General features: G+C 37.6%; 1 protein-coding gene across 2 annotated transcripts; it reads right to left on the bottom strand.

Annotated features, from left to right (window-relative positions):
- Window positions 1-9,054: 9,054 nt before the first annotated feature.
- On the bottom strand, window positions 9,055-20,776 carry ttc14 (tetratricopeptide repeat domain 14). Of its 2 annotated transcripts, none has more exons than XM_055051460.1 (12): window positions 20,250-20,776; window positions 18,955-19,079; window positions 17,958-18,157; window positions 17,354-17,438; window positions 16,535-16,664; window positions 15,759-15,914; window positions 15,409-15,480; window positions 14,146-14,265; window positions 13,205-13,327; window positions 12,236-12,353; window positions 11,141-11,247; window positions 9,055-11,030 (listed from the first exon to the last, which is right to left on the bottom strand). In XM_055051460.1, exons 1-12 carry the CDS (start codon window positions 20,384-20,386, stop codon window positions 10,190-10,192), a joined length of 2,214 nt encoding a protein of 737 aa, XP_054907435.1. In that variant the 5' UTR covers window positions 20,387-20,776; the 3' UTR covers window positions 9,055-10,189. The 2 variants fall into 2 exon arrangements, with proteins under 2 accessions (XP_054907435.1, XP_054907441.1); XM_055051466.1 differs by having other exon boundaries at window positions 18,955-19,076.
- Window positions 20,777-23,409: the final 2,633 nt, after the last annotated feature.

The following is a 23,409-nucleotide window of genomic DNA, read 5'->3' as shown; positions in this document are numbered from 1 at the left end:
TTCACACAGTCAGCGTTTCTTACACACACACACACACACACACACACACACACACACACACACACACACACACACACACACACACAATAACGGCACAGTGAGACGGCAGCGTGAGCAGAGACACCTCGCCCTCTCAGCTCCTGTGGCAGCTCTGACCCACTATTTACTAAATTAACCCAAATCCTTTTAGGACTGTAATGGAATTTGCAAGCTTTTTGAAAACATCTATTTCTACGAGTGTCTATCTGTTTGCACATGTACGCCTGAATGTATACAGTGGGAGAACAAACGTGTGTGCCGCTGCGGAGATGTGTGTGTGTGTGTGTGTGTGTGTGTGTGTGTGTGTGTGTGTGTGTGTGTGTGTGTGTGTGTGTGTGTGTGTGTGTGTGTGTGTGTGTGTGTGTGTGTGTGTGAATGGAGGAACATTCTGCTTTGCTTGTACAATGTGCTTCAGAGAGGCTGAGGATGTAACATCTGAATGCTGAGGACTCTGAATTTATAAGGCACAAAAAAACCATGTATGCAGACAGGAAAAAATCAGGAAGAGGCAGGATGGAAAGGCTTGTGATGGGGAGGAAGTTGGAGTTTTGTTTTGATTCTCTTAGAAAACCGACACATTCCTCCTTCTCTTCACTTTGGCCTTGAACTATTCATCAACGCCTTTTTATTTGCCAAAGGTGAAGGATGTTATATTTCTTCAAGAAAATTCTGCAGGAAATCTGAGCGAACCTAACGGCGTCTTTGTCCAGTAAAAACAGGTTTTAAATAATTTACTTCCACAAATCTAAACACGGGGTTTAGATCTGAAAATAAATGTCAGTCCAAGCGGGATTAAAGCTGCAGAATGAAACTTTTATAACCTATTTTTAAAAACATATGTGTCAGTTTATTCAGACAAATGATCTATGGATCTAGTTAGCTCTCAGTGCTAACCAGAAACAACCAATCAGAGTGAGGAGGCGGGGCTTAACGCTGTCAATCACTCCTCCTCTTTTGCTAGACTGCAGGTAGCATAATCTGTAGTGGATGCTACGCTAGTTAGCCTGAAAGGATGTTCCTCTGCCGTTATCACATTGAGCAGCAATCACAAGATTGATTGACAACACTAAGGCCCTCCTCCTGGCTCTGATTGGTTGGTTTTGGTCAGAAGTCGCGCATTTCTTCAGACAGTAATAATCGCTCAAGGAGGAGATCAAACTTTTCACAGATTATCTGTTTCATAAACAAAGACAGAAAAAAACTTTTATTGGATTCTCTAGCAGTGCCAAAAAGTTTAATTTAGTCTCTTCTGGTGCTATAAAGATAGTCTCTATATTTTGTTTGGGTCATATTTTTCTAATCTGATCAGTTTTTTCTGTTCCCTTTTACTTTTGCTACAGAAATGCGAAAAGACGTAATTGACTTCCAGCTAACCAAGTTAGCAAGTCTGCTATTTTTATTTCTCGCAGTGATTTTGCTGGAATCTATGAGTTCAAATGTTTGGTTGCACTGACACCAAACAGCATCGAAGTTCCTGGTTAGACTTGATTTTAATTGGAAATGTTCCCACGTTTGTCGCAAAAGTTTTCTTTGACAAACTCAGCTCTGCTGAGGGAACCTCGCTTCTTCTGTAACTGAAGAAAAGAGGTTTGATTAAATAATCTGAAAATTAAAGTTTTAATTTTTTTATCAATATTGAGGACTTATTGACTAAAAACAAGTTCCCATATCTTGCTGAAAAATACTAATAAGGTAGTTTTGTCTTATTTCAGGTGTACTAAGATAATTGCAATAGAAATTGGATAAAAAATATTTGGTATGATTTTGTGTTTTTGCAGTGTAAACAGATTCACAGACTGTATTGGCTGTTGCAGTTTCATGTTGCATTACAAAGCTAATAGTAGCAATAAATACATGTTCTCAGACACGGTGGGAAGCAGCCATGCTGATCAAAACCAGCATGAAATTATTCCATTACTCAAACACACACAGTATTGGACACTGATCCAGTTTCACCAAACGTTTCTGCTTCAGTGACTCAATTTGGTATCCAGGACCAAAACAAATCTTCAGACAAATTGAAAATGTTAAGGACTGGCTTCTGCTTCTAGAATAAAATCAATGAAGAAGCAGGACTCTAATGGGTTTATGTGCAACGATATTCCAGACATGGAGCACTTTGTGTTGGGCTCCCTGCTGTGTGTGTGCTTCCTAATGACTGCTCCTGGGAGTGGAAACAGCCCCCGGGGGACGTTAAGACGCTAATAAATGAGCTTCTCTCAACTTCGCACACTCTCAGGGCAGCAATTATGTCAAAACTGTGTTTACATTTCTAACAGTGACAAATATTTCCCTGCGCTGAGCGAGGATCCTCCCGGTCTTGACGGGGTTTTCTGAAGTTGAAATTACTGTGTCGCTTTGTTGCCGTGTCACTGAGTAACATTTCTAAATAATGTGCCGGAGTTTACAAATACATGTTCCTTATCATTAAACAGTAGGAGCACTGGAGGATGTAAAAAAAGAGCAAAAATAAAGATATATTATAGAGTTGGTGCCTGGAACTGGAGCTAAGATGGGAATGTTACTGGATTTTTTTTATCGGCTATTTCCTGACTTTATAGAGTCAAAACATTTCTGAACATTCAGCAAACATTTCCTCTTGTCTTTACTCCTTTAAACAGTAGCTAAGAGAAATTAGCCTCTCTGTTTTCGATAGAGCAAAATGTGGAGTTCATCTGCAAATACACTGTTGTTTTGCTTGTCTTCCAGTCCCAGGGTTAAATATTCATTAGATTTTAAAGCGTATTGATCTTTTACAAAGTGTTCTTGCATTATTAATTGGTCTCAAACGACAATATTATCGTTTATCGCAATAACTTTTGAGACAATTTATCGTCCAGAAAAATCTGTTACCATAACAGACCAATGGACGAGTCAGCGATTTTGTCCCATATGACAAAAACGTAGAGCAGCCGCGGCGCAGGGCGTTATCTGATGACCATAAATGATTTTTGAATGTCTTCTCTTCCTGCAGAGGAAAGTTTGATTTCCTGCAGCGGCTCAGGGACGAGGGCCCGTTACTTCGACAGGGTGAGCGTCTGATTGAATGGCAGCAGAGAGGCATACATCTTTAAATTCCTCATTATCCACTAACACACAGACACCACGGCTGCTCCTATTCCATTACTTACTCCTCCGTATTGTCATGCTCTGAGAATTCAATGTAGTACCTTTTATTGTAGAAAATGAAAAATGTCATTTTCCCCTTCTCTCTGCCTCCCCCTCTCCTAACACTAATTTAAAATGTCTCATCTCCTTCTGCGTGTTCAACAGTGTGATTGCCTCAGTGCTGAAGAAAGAGGCCTAAGAGGAGGAATCCCCTTCTCTTTGTCAGAAGGAGTCCATGTGGGAGCGACGCAGCGGCGGCGGCGGTGGGGAGGGCGGCTGGAGGAACGGAAAGAGTTGGACGATTCATGAAGGCGAGAATCTGCAGCTTCATCAGAGTTGGTCAAGCAGGAAAACCTGCTGCTGCTGACCTTCCCAACGAGCAGAGACCCCAACCTTCAAGGTCCAAAGGTTCACACAGCCTCACCTCCTCCACACTTCCTCTATTCTTTCTCTCCTTCCTCTATCACTTTCTTTTTGCTTAACGCTCGGCTTATTCTGAACCAAACCCTCCAGTCACATAAACGTCCTTGTCCTGCAGAGACTAAAGATGGCCTTGGTGTTAAAGTAAAACCTGGTGTTCTTAGGTAAACGTTCACAAAACAGAAATTACTAATGATTATCTCAGTTATCAATTAATAACAAAGATTAAAACTCGATTCACAGAGTTGATTTGTATTGCATATTTCAGCAACACTGTGCTTTGAAACATTTCATAAACGTGTCATATAATTGTGAAAATCGATAACAGACAGAGCCATCGTTAAAATCATTCATACACATCAAATATGTTGGTCAATTTTTTATTTATTATGGTTCAGCATCAACTGTAAACAGGTGAGTTATTAGTCTGGATTTGTAGGAACTCAGGGTTTCAGCTGTTTTTCTGTTTTCCGGATGTTTGTGGTGCAAAGAAGCTGAATGATTCTCCTCTGTGTCGATTAATCGATTCATCGGATACACAAATTTCAGCAAAGTTTTCATTGAAGCCAATATTAGAAATACATTAAAATATGTAAAATAAGAAAATAAACATCTGATTGTTTAAAATACAGTAATATAGCATTTCTTTAGGCTTGAACCTTTTTAGAAAATCATGTAAATTCAGATGAAATTTACTTCTAACATCAACATATAAAAAATTAGCTGGACTTAACATTAGTATGATGTAGATTTATTGATTATAGTTGGATTAACCGATTAATGATTGCAAAAGGTGCTTAATAGGAAATCTTCTTAAGAATTTGAAGCTAAGCCACATGAGGAGTTCTTGTTAAAATGTTTTTAAAAAAAGATATTTTTTATCTTATATGCATAATGTAAATACTTTTGCTCAGTTTTGACTTAATTACTGCTCTGAATGTGTTAATCGATTAATTTATTTGATGATTATTTCAGCAACTGATTAATCACGATTAATCGTTTCAGCCTGAGTTGCAACACGACCTCTAAACTCCTTCAGTGAATTAATCCGACACCATTCTGGACCAGCTCGGCTTGAGGAACCTCAGCGTTTCATTTCAAGCATATTACAACTTAATTGCTGGTATATCAGAGCAATTAACTTTATTTTTTTATTTTAGCAGCAGTTTTGTAATTACACCGATAAAAGTCTTGGAAGCATAAAATGGTCTAAATCAAAATAGACAAAAAAATCAAATCCATCCTGATTTCAAACAGCAAATATATGATAATATACTTTAATACCCACAGTGGAAACCGTCTTTGCTGCACCACAGAAGCTAACATCCATCATCTTCCTTCCGCTGGGTTCAGCCAATCAGCGCCAAGGACAATAAATGGTGCTCCTGGATTGGCTGATTTACAAATGGCAGCCAATTAGACAAAGTAACTTTGCACAAATGTATTTCAATTTACCAAACTGCATTATTTTAGAAATGCTCTACAGAGAAATTTGTGAATTTTCCATGAATAATTTGGAGTTATGTTTACAGAGAAAAACACACACATCTACATATTTATGTTTTCTTCTTTTTTAAATGTTTTTTCATAATAATGCTTTCTCCTACGTGTGTTGTTGCTTTTGCCGAATTTCCTGTGGAACCCAGAATAACATTTTAATTTGAATAACTTTCATAATTTATTTAAAACATAATTGTCGACAATTATTTGTTTTTTCTAAACAGTTACTATCTGAGCATCACAGGTTATTTATTGAAAGTGAAAACCTCCTACATCTTGGGTATATATAATAATTTTCAAATCAAACATTATTATTCGCAGGATTTAAATATGGCTGAATTTGCAACACTATGTATGACGCATAAAACATATATGTCGGTTTCATTAGGAATTATGATATGCATCAGAAGACATACAAACACAAGATAAGTGGATCCCACTTCAATCCGCACTGGCCTGCAAAGCTGTGCTGGTTTAAAACCTGCAGCCCGGGACTGCGGTGTTCCACTGCCCTCCAGTGGACACCTGCGGAACTGCAGCGCCGAACACCGAGACGGGAGTTTTAGAAAATATATAAAACAAGAAATATCACAATAAATACATAAAAATCATTTTAAAATCACAATAGAAAACATTAATTTTGATTCATTATTCCTTGTAGAAATTAAAGCCAAAGTCTTTTCACCAGGACGCAGACTAATAATCAATTAAAAACTGTAATCATTTCAGTAATGAAAATATATCTAATAAAAATACACAATATTCAGCTACACACACACACACACACATATATATATATATATATATATATATATATATATATATCCAAAGAGCCATTTTTTGCACAGTGGTTATTAAATGTTACTAAAGCAGGTATTTGATCAAGTGTGATGCTCTGCTGGAAACTGAAATCAGTCTCCAGTTCATGCGAATAACTACTGAATGTGTTGATTCTTACGCCTGTGGTTTCTGCACATTTTCTGACGACATGTTTTCCTTCCACTCAACTTCCCATACCATAAAACCCTTGAATGCAGAAACCTTTTGAGGCATTAACATTCACTTGTCTTCTTTATGATTGTGTAGGCCATAACAGAACCATAACTTTTAATATTTCAGTGGTACAAATATAATATTTTCATTTTCTGAGGCATAAATTTGGGTTTTCATTAGCTGTAAGTCATGATCTATAAAAAGCTTAAAATATACAAAACTTTCTGTAATATTATCAATGCATTTTTTACTGGCTTTTCAACCCACTGAATAAAAAATAAACCAAAAATTCACCACTCAGACACTCCTGTAGTTTTTACTGAAAGAAACTGATTTAGAAAAACTTTCTTTTCCCTGATTATTTTTTTTGTCATTTTCTTCTTTAAAACATTTTTAAATATTAAATGATTGATCATTTTATCAGTTACTCAGTACCTGAGTCAACTTTTCACCAAATACTCTTTATCTTATTGAGTGATTTGTTGCTTTTTATGTTTAAAATTTTGGCCCATTTCTGGCAGTGAAGATGTTGGAGTTTATTGCATCTCACCAGGCTGAGAGCTTTATCTATTCTGTTCAAACTTTTCCATTTTAATATAAAAATATAAAAGCAAGACCAACACCTGTCGTTTTAAATGCACAAAATAACAATTTAACTTGTTATTTTTGCACAAATGACAGTAGGATACTCAATAATCCCAGTGTCTATAGGTTTTACTGAGCACCAAAACGTAAAACCAGTGACTCTTTACTGGTCTAATGAGTGGAGCATGAGGAGCATGAGGAGCATTGAAGCAGGAAGTATTTCATACCAACAGATTAAGACGTCAGGTTTCAGAGACGGAAAGTAACGGATCAGGAATCTGTGTGTGCAATATTAAATGAAGAGGCTTCTCGGACCGTATATTAGTGCTTAATCTGCCGCCTAACAAGATAGAGCGAGACGCATGGTGCCTGCAGAGCATCACTGATGATGGGACCAGTAATGATGGAGGAGGAGAACCTCAGGGTGGCAGCTAAGCCCAAAGTAGCTTACTGTGGCAACGCATGACTGGTTGCACCGCCACTGATGTGTGTGTCCAGTTATTAAATCAAATATGTGACACCAAGTAGCTTAAAGCTCCAATAAGCCAACAGGACGGTCGCCCACATCCAGGTCCAAGCAGGGAGGGCAGAGAGCCAGAGACTGAACCAAATCAGAAGGAGAAACATTTCAACATATTTTCAGAAAATACTCAAATGAGAGTGAAAAAGTATTTGGTGAAAAGTTTACTCAAGTACTGAGTGACTGATCAAAATATCAATCACTTCATGATTAAAAAGTACACAATCAGACGGACCAAAATATAAAGTGGAAATTTTGGTATTTTAAAATGAAAATAATTTATATAGGTTGAAAAAATAACAAAATCAGAAAAAAGAAAATGTTTCCAAATCAGCTTCGTTCATTAAAAAAACGTGAATGAAATCTACAGGTGTGTGTCTGAAGCTAACTGCTAGCACAGACCTTAGCAGTAGCATTTCCATGCTAGCATGCAGCTAGCAGGTGTCAGGAACAGCTTTATAATAGATAATATGCCTGTTTTTCCCCCTTATTTTTGTGCATAAGGTTATAAAATATTATTGACATGCCGACATCGATCACTGTATCTATTTGATATGTCTAAATGACATCATCATTCGCAGCTTCGCCTTCTGATCGCTGATTGGTAGAAACTCCGTGGGATGAATCAACTTCAATGGGAGAAATTAGAATCGAGTAAAATTACAACTGATCAAAACTGAAGAAAGGAAAATGGCAAAGTTTCTTCTCTTCTGTTTGAAGGTAGGAAACTTTTATTATTTCCCTCTCAATATGTTGACTTTTTTGCTTGAAGCAAGTCCTTTGATGATTCCCATTTCCCACTGAAGTTTGGAGCTGGACTGAGCGTCTCACGTCTCGGCGGTCCGAGCTCTGAATTGGACTTCAAACAGGACCGCAGGCCGCGGCGTAATCCCATGGTCAGGATCAATGCCAGGCTGGAAAATGAATCCTTTTCCACAACTTTTCCTGGTCCTGTGTGCCTCTGCTAAGCAGCGGCGTTTCGCTCGGGAAGGTTTCTGTGACTGAACTTCAAACAGCTGAATATTTGACCAGGTTTCCCACAATGTGGCTTCAGCATGAAAACGTCCCGTTGCTCTGCACAGAGGAGCTAAAACTGCTGCAGAAATGGATAAATTATGGCAAGCTTACATGTTTTCAATCATGACACTTTATTAACTAGCATAAGGGTTGGACTTTTTGAAGTAGATGTGGATCTTAATAAACATAAATATTAGTGAAAAAATGTTTTATTACCCTTATTTTAATCTAAAAGTGATTAATATTTAGATTTATTAGGTATGGGTTCAGCTTACAGATAAACACCCAAATTTGGTTGCTGAGAAAACAAAAAATGATTTTTAAACCTCAATGACCTACAATAGTAAGAAAAACTGTTGAGTCAGCTGCTTTTCCATCAACCTTAAAATTTTCTGCATACATTTGATTTAATTAAAGCCACTCAAAACAAAACACTTTTTTAATTTAAAAAAACTTTACTGGTATGACGAGGAAGGTTTCTTTGCCATTTATTTTGCAAATCTGCAACGGAAACACTTTCTTGGCATGAGAAAGTGTCACGTGATCAATAACCGGATTCCGCCACTGGTGCAAACAGGAAGTGGTAGAAAGATGGCGGCTCTGTGTTTGAATTATTTATTGTGTGAATAAACTTATTTAGGTTTGATGTGAACTTTGTTTTAAAAGAAGCAAGTTTCTGCATGTGTTTATGTTATATATGTTTAATAATAACTCTAATCATTATTAAACATATATGGTGTAATTTCTTTGCCTATCTGAAGAGATCTGGTGAAAAAATATTTACTTTCTAAAACTGGTGAAGGGAAAATAAAATATAAAATACTGACTGGTGGTGCGGTTTATCATGATGAGGCAGAAATAAACAAACTGCATTAACGTTGCACAGGTTAAATGCTTTTATTGGTTCATATTAGATGACTTTATGACAGGCGACATACTCTCTGATTACAGCTGAAACGACTGCATCGTGTTAAGGCAAAAATAAAAAAAGAGAACGAATAGAAGCATAACCGTCTGCTTTTTGTGCAGAGGAAGTTGCAGCATGGCACACAGCAGAACAAAAGGCAACTTGTTTCATTAAAAAAACAAACAGTAAAATAAAATAAAACTAAAAATGTCATTGCAGTAATTTGTCAAAATAATCAACGGTTCTCCTGTAAACGGGGAAATCACAGAGACAGGTCACAACGGAAGACGGGTCGTAAACAAATCATGTCTTCGTGACGTTTTGACAAAATATTTTAGCGGAAACTAAGAGTGGGTTTTATCAGGAGAGGTAAGACGTGTCGTGTAAACTATTCATTTATTCAACACTGAAAGTAAAAAGATCAACAAGCAAGAGGTTTGGCCCTGGAGGATTTCATGAACAAAAATTCAACTGAACAAATTTCATTTTTCCTCTCATTTTGTCTCTTCTGCGTGACGGCCAATCAGGGCCGCTGCGTGTAAATGTGAAAAAGGAGAACATTTCCACCAAAACTATTTTGAGTTTGAGCTCAGCAGTTTTCAAAAGTAAAACTAATTTCTGAGCTCAAATCGTTGCAAAAAAAACTCAGACATTTTGAGATTAATCTCAGAAACGTTCTAAAAAGAAAAGTGAATGTCCGAATTTGTGAGAAAAAACGAAAATTTTTAAAATGAATCCCAGAAACTTTTTGAAAAAACAAAAATTACAAATGTATTACTCAAAAAAATGAAAATGTTTCACTTTTGAAACAGAAAATTTCTAAAAATAAAAAATTTAAGGGTAATTTAAAAGTTTCTTCTAGAAAATATGTGAAATTATTCAAATTTTCTCCCTTTTGATGCAGATCATTACCTGCTGAAGTTCAGAAATGTCTCATTTATTCTAGTAAATTTTTGAGAAAAATCACAAATTTTGTTGTTTTTTGATACTAATTTTTGCCGGTTCGTGTCACAAACATCTAGATTTATGTCCTTTTTTATGCATTTATACCTCCAGTGGCCCTGACACGCTGTCGTGGTTCTGGTTTTGTGGTGGACTCTTTATTTTTTTGCTTTCACGCCCTTTTCTTTCTCGAACTGAGCGATCTGGTTGAAAATGTCCAGCAGGTTGGACGGGAGGTTCTTCTTGTTTCTGTCTCTCTGGCCGTTCTGATCTCCAGAACTCTCCGGTTTTTCACTCTGTTCCGGATCCGACGTTCTCTCTCTCTCCGCCTCTTCCTTACTCTCGTACCTACCGCCATCGCAGGAGCTCCTGGTGGAGGAGTCGCGTCTAATCCTGTTCCTTACGGAATATTCCGGTTTCCGGGAAAACTCCACCTCAGCTGAAGAGCTGGATAGTTTCCTGGTGTGATTCTCCTCCACGCTGCTTCTTTCTCTCCATCCTCCTCTGCTCTCCTCCCTCCATCTTTCCCTGCTCTCTGTCCTCCTGTCTCTCTTCGGGCTTATGCTGGTTTTCCGTCTCTCCGCTCCGTCCCTCCTCTTCCCCTGCCTGTGGGAAGAATCCGACTCTTCCCCCTCTGAAGCTGCTGCCAGAGAATACAGCCGGCTGATTTTCCCGTCGCCCCCCACCCCGTCCTCCTCCGCCCCTCCAAACACCAGGCCGCCCTTTTGGTTGAGGAAAGTAGCGGAGGTGTTGGGAGGCGCGGGAAACCACTCCAACTCCTCCTCCTCCTCTTTCTCCATCCTGCCTTTCCCGCTCTTACCCTCCTCACTCTTCCTCCGGCGGTGCTTGCTTCTTCTTCGCCCGGACTTTTTCCGCTTTTTCTTTTTCTTCTTAGACCTCCTGTGGGACGAGGAAGACGTCGAGGAAGAAGAACTACTGCTGCTGGAGGAGGACGAGGAGGAGGAAGCGGATCGCTTTTTGGGGCGTTTCTTCTTCGCCCTAAAAACGAGAAACATCTGCTGAAACTCCTCCGGCTGGAAAAGCATTTTTGTTTGGAAAAATAAAATGAATCTGACTTGTTGTCGTGCGCTCGGCGAGGCTCAACCTACCTTTTCTCCTCCTTTAAGATCTTACGTAATTTCTCAGCGCTGGTCTGGCTGCTCGTCGCTTTGACTTCCTCCTTAGCGAGCGCTTCTTCTCGCAAGCGAATCGATTTCTTTACAGACAAGGCATGACAGCAGCATGCAGGCAAAAAGCCCCGAGCGGCAGATTCAAAAACATTCACACCGTTCAGAAAGCCCCAAAATCAAAACCATCCATAAAGTCGCACGATTATTATTTTTAATGTTCAAAAGGAAAATTAATAAAGAAGAAATGAACAGTCACATATTTACCATAAATGTCGGCGGCCGTAGACGGAGGTGTGGCGATTCAAACAACATTTTGTTTTCGGTTGAAATAAAAAAAGGTTTCAACGTTACCGTGTTTGGCAGCATGTTTACGCGCCGCGCACCGGTTCCCACGGGACGAAGAGTCGTTGGCACAGCGCAGTTTGTGCGTTTCCAGCCCCCCACAAGGCAGGCGCAGAGAGTCAGGAGGTCAAAGGTCAGAGTATAAGGTGGAGCAGAAACACAAACATACCAAACACCTCATCAGTATTACAAACCTTAGAGTCAGGAAGACGCCCAGCGACCCGACATAAAACAGAAACTGTTCACCGAAGTTTAACTACGAATAAATGAACGTCACATTATGCAACAGTTTCTCCTCATCAGCTGATCCAGAGGTCACAGACGACTCTTTATTTTATTTTTTTATTGTCAGACAACAAAGGAATTTCTTTTGTATTATATTTACTTCATTTATAGAACAGATTTTAAGTTTACTGAAAAAAATGTCAATTTGTTAAAAAACTTCGCTGTCAGATAAAAACTCAAGGCTTCAGTTCATTTTGTTGAAACTCTACAAAAGGTTAAAATACAAAAAAATTGTAAACATGAAAAGTTTGAAGAATTATTTCCTTTCATAAGAAAAACAGAACTACTTTATTTACTGCACCTGTAGGTACAGCTCACTTTAAAAAAAACATTAAACATGTTTGTTTAGCTCTGTAGCTAACATTGTAATTTTTTCTCCTGTATTTTGACCTGTGGGGGCATTTTGTGGGAGTATTTTGTGGGGGCATTTTGTTCTGCCCCGCTCACCTGAATGGTGTCATTGATGTTGCGCAGGGCGTCTTTGGCCTCAAGATTGGAGTCATCGAGAGACGAGGCTCTCCTGTACAATCCCTCCGCTGTCACCAGTTTCTCCTGCTCTTCCAGTCTGTCAGACACAAAGACACAGAACAAAAACATTCATTGTGTTTCTGACGCCTTCATGGCCCATTTACAGCTGCCTGCACTGCAGTGACCTTTAACCTTTACGGGAAACTGGAACAAGAATTCAGATTTCAAGTTTTCACGTAAACATCAGATGTAGTTTGTCCTGATGAGTTTTATTCCCAGATTACAACGGACGCCACGAAACAAATCTGATGGTTTTTAAAATTATTTTTAATGGATTTTCAGAATTTAACCAATTAAATTATGCAAATATAATCAATTAATACCTACAACCTACTATGATTAGACTGTTAGTTCTGAATACAAGCAAGTTTTTCTACATGCTGACAGTGAAACTATGTCAAAATTTGATCCTGAGAAACTTTTTAAATTAATCAGGATTGTGTTTCAAAGCTTTGCTGATATTATTTGCTGAATTAAAACAAAGACGTCCAGTTTTCAGTTTCTTTTGGGCTCGGCTGAATACATTTATTTTCAGTAATAAGAACAGGTTTGGGTCACTTTGTTTCAAAATGTTTGCTATATTTGACCATGTTTAAGAAAAAATAACAGCTGATTTGGCTGCAGCAAAGTTGGCTTTCCAGTAAAAGTCTTGGTTTTAGTTTTTGTTGTAAAAACAAATACTTTGTGTTCTATACATATTTCTGTGTGAGAAAATTATGTTGGTGACAATCGAAGTCTCCATCTGTGTCTACCGGCCAAATTTCTGATTTTAACCACTTTAGCTTTTTTATAATATTCGGACAGATGTACCACAGACAAGATAAAATAACTCAGTTGTTTTATTTCCTTTAGTCACGTCCAACTTGAAAAGCAAAAGGTGCTGCTCACTGTTTTCCTCGTTCCACCAGAGTCTGGCAGAGGTACTTCTTGGCGTTCCGGTGGTCCGGACAGTTTTCCAGAGCCAGCTCGAAGTCCGAGATAGCCTTCACGATGCTGCCTTTGTTAGCATATCTGGGGAGTAAAAACAAGAAAATGGAAGAGATAACGTCTGAGATTTCAGCCAAACTTGACCTTAGCAGGAGGAAAAACAATCGATCAATCAAGTAACTTTATTAATTTTTATTATATCATGAAAACATCATTTATTGACCAATTTGAAACCAGTAACTAACATTTAGTAGATTAGCATTAAATCATGGATACACATCAAATATGTTGGTCAATGTTTCATTTATTATGGTTCAAAATCAATCAGTTGTGTTTTCAGTCTGAATTTAAAGGAACTCAGACTTTCAGCTCCTTTGCAGTTTTCTGTGTTTGATTAATCAATTAATCTGATTAAAAATTACACATTCAGCAGATGTTTCATTTCTTTACCAATAACAGAAATCCAATTTTGCCAAGTGCCATCGTTAAAATCTTCCTTACTCATCTAAAAGCAAAGGGATTTTAGTCTTGATTTAGAGGAACTCAGTGTTTCGGCTGTTTGGTTCTTGTTTCTCTCAAACTGACGCATGAGTCGTTTAGTCCTGGAAATGTTCTTCAGGTGATAAAAGGCCGACTTTGTAACTGTGTTTATGTGTTTCTGAAGGTTCAGAGCTGAGAACATTACTACATCCAGACCAATAAAAGGCAACAAGCCAAAGACGCTTCATACTTTATACACAACATTAAGGGGTGTTGGATTGCAAATATTCATCCTCATGCTTCTCATCGGTATGAGGAACAAATCGAAGAACAAATGTGAAGAACTGCTTATAACCTGAGAGACAATTGAATCTACACAAGATAAGCAAACAGAGATGCGTAAAACCAGGAAGTAAACCCACAGAGCTCCTCGTGCCACCAGCGCTTCCACATTATTGGTGTCGATTTCCAGAGCTTTGTTGTATTCGTTCATGGCTTCCACGTGGCGGCCATGTTTGAAGTGGTCCACACCTGCGCGAACACTGCAGAGAACAGCTTTGTATCAAGGTCAATGAACAAACGACCACACGTGAAATGATATCTGTGTTAGCTGCGGTGCATCTATTGCAACTTTCCGATCTTTAAAAAGCCTGACCTGCTGATTCCAATTTTGGTCCAAACTCGTTTTTTATTTTGTCTGAAATGTCGCTAAATATAGCGAGAAAGTCGCTGCACCTGGTGGGGCGGTCTGTCAGTCAAACCTCTAATGGGAGAGCAGGAGCAATAAAATAAAACACCCCATTTTCACAACCTAATCAGGGGTGTCCAAACTTTTTGCCATGTGGGACAAAATTTTTAACTCAAAAGTTAAAAAAGCAGGACATACACCAACCTAAAAGAAAAATATTTATTGTAGATTTTTACAATAGTGTATCAGGGCCAAGGTTACTCTCAAAAAACCTTTTGCAGAAATTCAAATCTACTTTAATTTTGCCTGTTGAGTTAAAACAAAGACGTCTAGTTTCCAGTTATTGTCAGTGAAAACAGGATTTGGGTCACTTTGTTTCAAAATGTGTCCTATATTTAGCCAGCTTCAAGAAAGAATAGAAGCTGATTTCAGCTTTTCAGTAACAGTCTCTGGATAAACTTGTTTTTAGTTCTTGTTAAAAGTTGGTTATAAAAGGACGGATATTTTGTGTTGTTTTTTACATTTTTCTGTGTAAGAAAATCATTTTTGTAATTTTTAAGTCTCCTTTTGCATCTACAGGCCAAATTTGTATCACATTTGAATTTTAGTTTGGGGCCGCACAAACTCAGTCCAAGAGCCACAGATACCTCCCGGTATTTGGTACTTCAATTTTTTTCCACCGCTGGTTCCATGACAACAGAAATAAATATGACTATCGGAGCTCCATACGTTTTTTTTTTTTTTGTGGATTTTTGTGACTATCGGATCTCCATACAGTCTGAATTTGACGATGGTTTTCCAATCACTTCCATGTTTTTAGTATTCATTCTGTGCAAATAAAAGCCACAGATGAGATTGATGGATAAGATCGGTTTCACATGTAAATATCAGCCGATCACTGATGTCACAAATGAAGGAAATCGGCGCCGATAAACGGCCTGGTCGATAAATCAGTGCACCCCGAATATTAACTACAAAGTTAGCAGAGTAATGTTACCACTTCAGGGCCCAGGATGCAGACTGCTTCTTTCTGATTGCCAAAGCAAAATCCTCCTCCTGGAAAAGTTTACTGTGAAGAATAAAAAACACAAAACCAGAAACTTTATAAAGTTCGTCTGAGCTTTTGAGAAGCAGAACACAAAGGCATCACTCTGCCTGTCACAGGAATGAGAGAAATGCTGTTTAACATGTTGCTTGACTTTTGCAGCCATGTGAGAATCAGGAAACAGAAAATCAAAGAATCAGAACGAAACGGTTCAGTGACAACAAAGCATCCAGCATTTCACTCCATACTTTCATTTTAAAGCAAAACTCAGACCAAAATGAAAGGGTTTTTAGACAGCTCACCACTGTAACCCTCTCATCATCGACGGCGGGTTGGTGTCACTGATTCCCACCTTCTGCAGCAGATACTCCACCACAGACGGGTTTTCGCAGCCGTGGCACCTGGTGAGGATTCGTTCGTACGTCTCGCTGGAGTCGGCGGCGGCGCGAACGCTACGACTGAGCAACAAACACAAACAGGCCTGTCACTGCAGCAAAGCCTGCTGGGAGAAGTTATGGTAATAAACGATAATGTTGTTGTTTGGAGACCATTTTCAAGTAATATAAAACATTCAAGTCAGTCGATAAACTTTAAATATTTTAAGTATCCAAAATAAAGAAAAGAAACAATTAAATAAAATAAATAATGAACAAAATTATCAAGTCTAGTTGAGACCAAAGCATCAGACTGAAAACAAAAGCAGTTTTCAGAAAGTGAGAAAAAAGAAAAAAAGAATAAATCAAGCAAATGAAAATTATTGAGTTCATTTTAATTTATCATGGAATTAATTGATTTACTGCTTATTTCAACAGGCTTTAACACAAATAATGAACCTTAATGAAAACTGGATGATTATTCAAGTTTTAGGAATTTAACATTTAGCATTTTGACCTAAACTTTCACATCAAATAATCTACTTTCAACAAAAATATCACAATTTTTAACACTTAAACTTCCAAGGGAACAAAGAAATCAATCAGTGCTGCATTACTGAGCAGCATGACTGACTGGTTTAACAGCTGCTAAGGTATCTGCAGCTAAACCAGATGGTAGTTCAGAGAGTGCAGTGCGTTTCTACCTGTAATGTATGGGCAGATCTTCTCTGGTTATGACGCCCAGCTTGATGTGAACCAGGTTGGGAGAGAGCGAGGCCGGGTGGAGGGACACTGTGATCTTCTCCTGGAACCGATCGATGTCTTTCACTCCAGCTGCAGAGCAAAATAAAAAAACTGCTTCAGGAAAAAATCTTTTTACTATCAAATAAGATGGAAAACTTAAAGAAATATCAGCACCGATATAAAAATGTGGGCCAGAATTTATATTATTTGTAAGGATGCACAATATATTGGCACCAAAATCGGTATTTGTCACTTTTAGATTTTGGTATTTTCTGCCAATTTTATAATTGTCTTATTATTTTTTTACTGAACATAATTTTATTTATGCCTCATCATTTACCTACCTGTGTTGTTGTGTTTATTGTGAAGCTCTTTGAACAGCTGAGGCCGTTTTAAATGCGCTACATAAATAAATTTTGACTTTGGTTTTTTAACCTATTGGGCCAAAATGAACAACCAATATTTATTTTTTAACTTTTTCTCCAAAGGTGTCAAAACAGTAGTGAAATAAATGCATGGAATATTGGTAAATATAGGTTATCGGCCATCACAGCAATATTGACATTGGATGTCGACACCAAATCTTCTTATCGGTGCATCCGTAATTATTTATAAACCACATTTAATCAACAAGTCAGTTCAAAGAGATTTACATAGAAAAAAAATAAAAACTTTTACCAATAGTGAAAAAGTGATAAACATTACACTTTTCCAAATGCAATGAAGGAAATGAACATCAATTATGTTAATAAATATTCCACTTTCCACTTAACAAACACCTTTAATCAAGTCTCCGATCTGATAGTAGGAGAGAGGATCATCATGGCTGCTGGTGGAGGGGATTTCCTTGACATGGCAGAGAGCCTGAGAGCACGAACAACAGAAAATAGACAAAACAATAACTGCACAGTTTATCATAAATATAAATAGGCTGAGCTTCATTTATTTATTTCAGATAGTTTTTTTTAATACACCAATAACAGTGAAATATGCATGCTAACTTTCAGTTGATGTAGTGTATTTGGAAGATGTTTTAGTAAACCAGCTTCACTTCATATGATTCCTGTATGAAGGCTGGTTTTTAGAAAATATCGTAAAAACATTAGAATTAAAAATAGGCTCAATTAATGTTGTGATTTTGAGTGAACAAAGAATAATGTATGTTAAAACAATCATCTGACTTTATTTAAATGCTTGACTTCACAAACTGCACATGACAGAAAAAGGATCTATGGCAACAAATCAATTCCTCTTGTGGGCTGGAGTAAAATATCATTCAGACCTGCTGGCAGCCATTCAACAACTCTAGAGCTGCTGCACACATAAAAGCTGCTGGGAAATTGATAAATCAGGTTCTTCCTCAAGTTTACCGCAGCGACTCACAGAAAGTTCCAGGTCCTCTATGTCTCTCTTCAGGCCTCCTGCCATGCACAGCAGCGTGAGGAAGAAGCCATATTCCCGAATGTTGTTGATGCGTCCCACCACAACGTCTCCTCTCTCCAAGTCCCGGTACATCATGGATCTTCTCTCCTCATACGGCAACTCCATGAATAACTCCACTGGCGGCATGATGGCATAGGGCTCTACAAAAGAACACACACACTACAAAATTACTAAATGAAATCAGAAACTAAGATTTGTTTTCTATTTATGTCATATTCATTCATTTTGTTCTGAGTCTTGATTTATAATCTTTTAGTAGACAAAACTCAATAATAAAGTTACTTATTCATGTCTGACTTTCTAACCATAAAACCAGACACAGATTTAAAAAGCAGCAGCAGAACCTCAAAAAAACTAAACCTTACAAAGTAACTTTGGTCTAGTTTCTAGTGCAAATGTCTTAGTACTCTTCAAATAAGACAAAACTAATTCATAAGATCTTTAATTAAATGTTTTTTAATGGAGCTTTCCGGCTCCATTAAAATGATACATTTCAATGGAAAGACTTTTTTCCCATCGACTCACATAATCAACAACCAGATGTGAAAAAGTCAAAGATGACAGAAAGTGACAGGAGGATGATGTCGTGTTTTTTAATAACTTATCGCATGAACAAACTTATTCATGTGATTTTAACTGCATTTCTTACTCAATAGAAACACCCCAGTTGCAAACATTTGTGTAAAAACAACATTTTGCCCACATTTGTAATGGAAATGCAGCATCGGTGTTCAGTCAGAGGCCTCTTCAGACTGACTGCTACTGGAGATCCTTCCTGCTCACAACATGACAATAACTCCCTGAAGATACTTAGATGATCTGAGTTACAGTAACATTTAATTTATCTTTGGAATGAACAAAGTATCATTGAACTGAATTTCTAAAACCTGGTTTGTGCTTTAAGAGATGCCTGTAGTTTGAGTGGATCAACACACACCTCCGTCCTCCTCCTCTTCGTCCTGTGGTGGCGGGTCGGCGGTCTTCCATGCTGGGCAGAAGAGAATGTCAGCCTTCCTGGCGATGAACTGCTCCACCAGTGGACTGGCATGTTCCTCAGCTCTGCTTCACACACAACAATTTAACACTTAATTAGCAGCGTTCCCATAAAACCCAGAAAGCTGAGTTCGGCACACAGAACAATTTGAAAACTTTAATCTGCTTCTCTGTATAATCACAGAGATGAAGTTCAGAATGAAGAATGAAAGAAAGTGAAAAGAGCAATTTGTACATTTAAACAAATGTACAAATTTCACACACAAAAAAAGCTTTCCAAATGCAAAACTTTATATTAATATCTGATGTCAGGTTTGACGTTTGCAGAAAGGCATAGATTGACATTGTGACCTTGTGACCCTGCATTGGTAAAGACACAAACCATAAAACCAGAACAGATTCCAGGTGTGGTTGTTGTATCTAATTTATAAGGGTTACACATGTATCTAACTTTACAGCACTAACAGAAAATAAATTAAATAAACATGTAGTTGGGATGTACTAGGTAAGTTTGTTCAATATTTAAGATTATCAAAAACTTTTAATGAACTAAGTGCAAATTGTTCTGTTTCAAGGCCTCATTTCCATTTTATTTCACAAACAATTAGTATTTTATTGATTGTAATGGAAAAACAGATATTTTAATCCATCTAAGTGGATTGGTAGTTTATCACATTGTTCATCACTTATAGTGAAAAGTGAAAGAATTTTGATTTTTTTGAAAAACAAAACTGACAATATTATGGAAAAGTTATTTTGACTCATTTATTTGCTTTCTGCTCCAAGAGAGCGTCAATAAATTTGACAGTATGATTAAATGTGGAGGTTAGTGATACAAAATCACACTTTTTAAAGTAAGTTCTGAGTTCAAATGGGAATGCTTTTAGAATAAATGAGTTTGGTGAGGAATGAGTGCTGTCCAATGCAATCACAGCCACAAAAAACTAAAACAAAAAACTGAGTTTCTTTAATGATGTTTATCGATATCGGAATATTATAACCAAATATCGCGATAAAATTCTAACTCCTTACCGCCCATCTCTAGCATCAACACTTGTTTTACGGATAAAAAGGACTTTTTCCGTCCCAAAAGCTTTGAAATAGCCGTTACTCTACTGATTATTTAGACATCGAATCCAGGGCAGCACGTGTGACTAAAATGTGATAAACTACGTGAACAAATCATTTTAAATTCAGGCGTAATGTCGCAGAGAAAGCGAGTCCAACACGCAGCCATACCTTCCGTCATACGTGGCTTTGCACAGGTCCGTCACCACCGCCTGGAAGTCCGGGTTCTCCGTTTGCTCACATTTGAGTTTGTTGAACAGCGTCTCTCCATGATGGACCAGACACTGCCGCAACAAGTCTCTGTCCATCCTGCTCCCCGCACCACACGCCTCACATTGTCGCCAAACTGGCTCTCCAGCACGGCTAGCACTAGCAATATGAGCTTAGAAACGTCTAAGAGAGGTAATCGTTCATAGACATAAATAATATTAAGTCGAAAACAGACAGGATTGTTTGTAATTTGAGCTCCAGCGTTGTTTTGAGCTGTTAAGGCTAAAAACCAAAAGGCTAATGACACGCAATAAGCAGACAGTGTTATTTAAAACCATTGAATCGACACACAATGCTTACAAATATAGATTAAATGTATACAATATTCACTTAACCCAAACAATCCAGACCATTTGCTGCATTTAGAAATAAAAATAAGCTCAAATACGCTAAACTGAAACCGTAGCTGCTAGCTCCGCATCATTGCGCATGCTCAGATTGTGTTACACTGAAATGAGCAGACAGAAACAAGTTGTGGCTAGGAACCGTAGTGACGGTCAAATTTTGACTTCTGGCAGTTTAAAAAAATAATCAATCTACAGCTATATCTTGTCTTAAAGTTAAAAACCATATTCCAATATTTCAAACATTTTTGAATCCCTCAAAGTTTACTTTGAATTCCTCAAAAGCAGCTGACATTAACAGTGTGCATACAAAACCAGTTTGGCAGCTTCGCTTCAGATTTCCTGTAATAGCTTGAGTAACAAAAAGTAAAAGCAAAGCACCTTCAAAGGAAAAACCTTTGTAGTTTCTACATCTGAGAGAATCAGATAATCAGCAGTCTTTTATTTAGAAAACTTGAATATAGAATGAATATCATATAAATGTAATGTTTTTTGTATCACAGGTGTTTTTCTGTGCAGCTGGAAAAGGTGTACAAACTAATGAAACAAGATGTGTCTAAGTTTCCCAGGGTTGCTGAACTTCCCCAGACAGTTATTTAGGAACTTGCTGTTTTTTGCATGAAGATGGAGTATTTAGTTTAAACATTACAGTGAATGAGCATACAAGGTTTCGTATGTTTTTCTTTTTTTTCTTTTGTTTGGTCTTAGAAGATTGAGTCTCCGTCTTGGTAGTAAAGAGAGATAAATAAAGTAACTATGCAACTGTGAGTTCGTCAGAGCAGATGCTAATTTGTGCCTAATGCAGTGTATTTCTTGCTCTCCGTCTGCAGATGTATTAAAGATTGTTTTTGCTCCCTGACTTTTGTCTGGACCTCAGTCTCTGAATTGTACACTTCACAATGTATAGGTACACCATTGTTCTTTACATATTATTCATTTTGGATGGAGTTGTTAGTGTATAGATCTGATCTACCTAGTTGGTCAATTAATAATTCAAAAAATAGAATATAGCATATAGAAAAACACCAGTTGTTTTCTTTTTCTTTCTTTTTTTAATATCCAGATTTACTGGGATAATTTCAGTGTATCCTTCATATTTTTGGGTGAATTTCTGTTTTTACTTCTCTTTCTATTTATCTAAAACATAAGCAACACTTATGTTCCTTGTCTTATAACAACACTCAATTGTTAGGTGTTAATTGTTACATGCCACTTCCTCTTCATTGCTGTGGGAGGCGCATTACACAGACTTAACCATATTCACCAACAGAAATTATCTGTCTCTGCAGAACGGTGTAAAGGACAACACTATTCATCATGGAGTATAAAATCATCATCCTATGTTTTCTTGGATACATTCATGCAGCTTTGGGACAGGGTAAATATTCACAATAATTCTATAATTGATCTTATTCTTTTTCTAAGTAAGGATCTTGTTAGACATTATTATAAGAGAAGGTAATGTGACAAACGTCTGAATTTCTGTCTGCTTTTCCCATTATTAAATGGTGGAAAATTAAGGTTCACAAAGTAAGAAGATTTTAAGTGGGATTAAAATGAGGAAACAAATAAAGTACAATGAATGAAATGTAACAATGCGGAGAGCAAAACAGAGCTGGAACTCATCCTGTATACAGAACTGTTTTAAATATGAGATATTTAAATATTACTCGTAGACAACACAAGTAAACACAAAATGTAAATTATAAACTTAGGTGTCAATTGTAAAGCTAGAAAAACTCCAATCCAGGATGGCTCTGTGAAAAAGTGATTGCCTTTAGGCTCTAAACCTAACAACTGGTTGGTCCAGCTTTCATGGCAGCAACTTCCGTCAAGCGATTCGTAGTGATTCTTTTCCAGACACATAAATTCAGTACATTTCAGTTAGTTTTATCAATGCAAAATGTACTTCCAGTTAGTTAGTTTCTCCCCATTATTTACTGTTTTTATTTATTTCAGTTAAAGATGTTCTCAGTTTCTGTTATTTACATTGTTTTTGTTAATTATAGTAAAATTAATCAGTTCACAGTTTTCTTAGAAGTCACTGGGATCATGAAGATGTGTTCTGGAGAAACTGAGATGAGCGTTGACGTTCCTTTGGCTCAGCAGTGGTTTTCCTCTCAGAGCTCTGCCATGGAGGCCATTTTTGCTCCGTCTCTTTGTTATGGCGGCGGCAGAAACTCTGACCTTTCCAGACGTTGTTTTGAGGTGTTTGGTGACCTCGAGGATGAATCGTCGCTGCGCTCTTGGACTGACGTTGGTCACTCACTCCTGCAAAAGGCTCACTACTGTGCCATGTTTTCTCCAGGTGACGACTCTCACTGGTGTCCAGTGGAGGCCCATGGCTTTAGAAATGGTTTTGCATTGTGATACAAAACCAGATGGGTAGCTGCAAATTACTTTTTGTCACATTTATTCTTGATTTTTTTGGATCTTGTCAAAATGTGTAGCTTCTGAGAATCTTTTTGTGTACATCCCTTAGTCAGGGAGGTCTTAATGTCGTTACATGTTTTAATTGAGAGCAGTTTGGCAGTAATCAGGTCGGGCTGGTGGCTGAGACTCTGAATTCAGGTGTGATAAGACACAGTTCTTTTTTCGTTTTAACTGGGCAATCACATTTTTCCACAGGAACATTCATTGAAAAACAGAATTTTGTGTTTATTTGTGTTTCCTTTGACTGTTCTCAATCACTGTGTTTCAAAACAAATTACACCTAT

Source organism: Poeciliopsis prolifica, unplaced genomic scaffold (genome assembly GCF_027474105.1).
Source record: "Poeciliopsis prolifica strain line A6 unplaced genomic scaffold, Auburn_PproV2 SCAFFOLD002, whole genome shotgun sequence".
Taxonomy (NCBI): Eukaryota; Metazoa; Chordata; class Actinopteri; order Cyprinodontiformes; family Poeciliidae; genus Poeciliopsis; species Poeciliopsis prolifica.
This window is presented reverse-complemented; position numbering and strand designations above follow the sequence as displayed.

What these genes read in the sequence shown, in the direction of transcription:
- ttc14 (XM_055051460.1), bottom strand. Translation starts at nt 20,386, where the DNA reads ATGGACAGAGACTTGTTGCGGCAGTGTCTGGTCCATCATGGAGAGACG. An exon ending in GCATCCTGGGCCCTGAAGTG is followed by an intron (nt 14,266 to 15,408) that starts GTAACATTACTC and finishes TGTTCTCTGCAG; the next exon opens with TGTTCGCGCAGGTGTGGACC. An exon ending in ATCTTAAAGGAGGAGAAAAG is followed by an intron (nt 11,031 to 11,140) that starts GTAGGTTGAGCC and finishes TCTCGTTTTTAG; the next exon opens with GGCGAAGAAGAAACGCCCCA.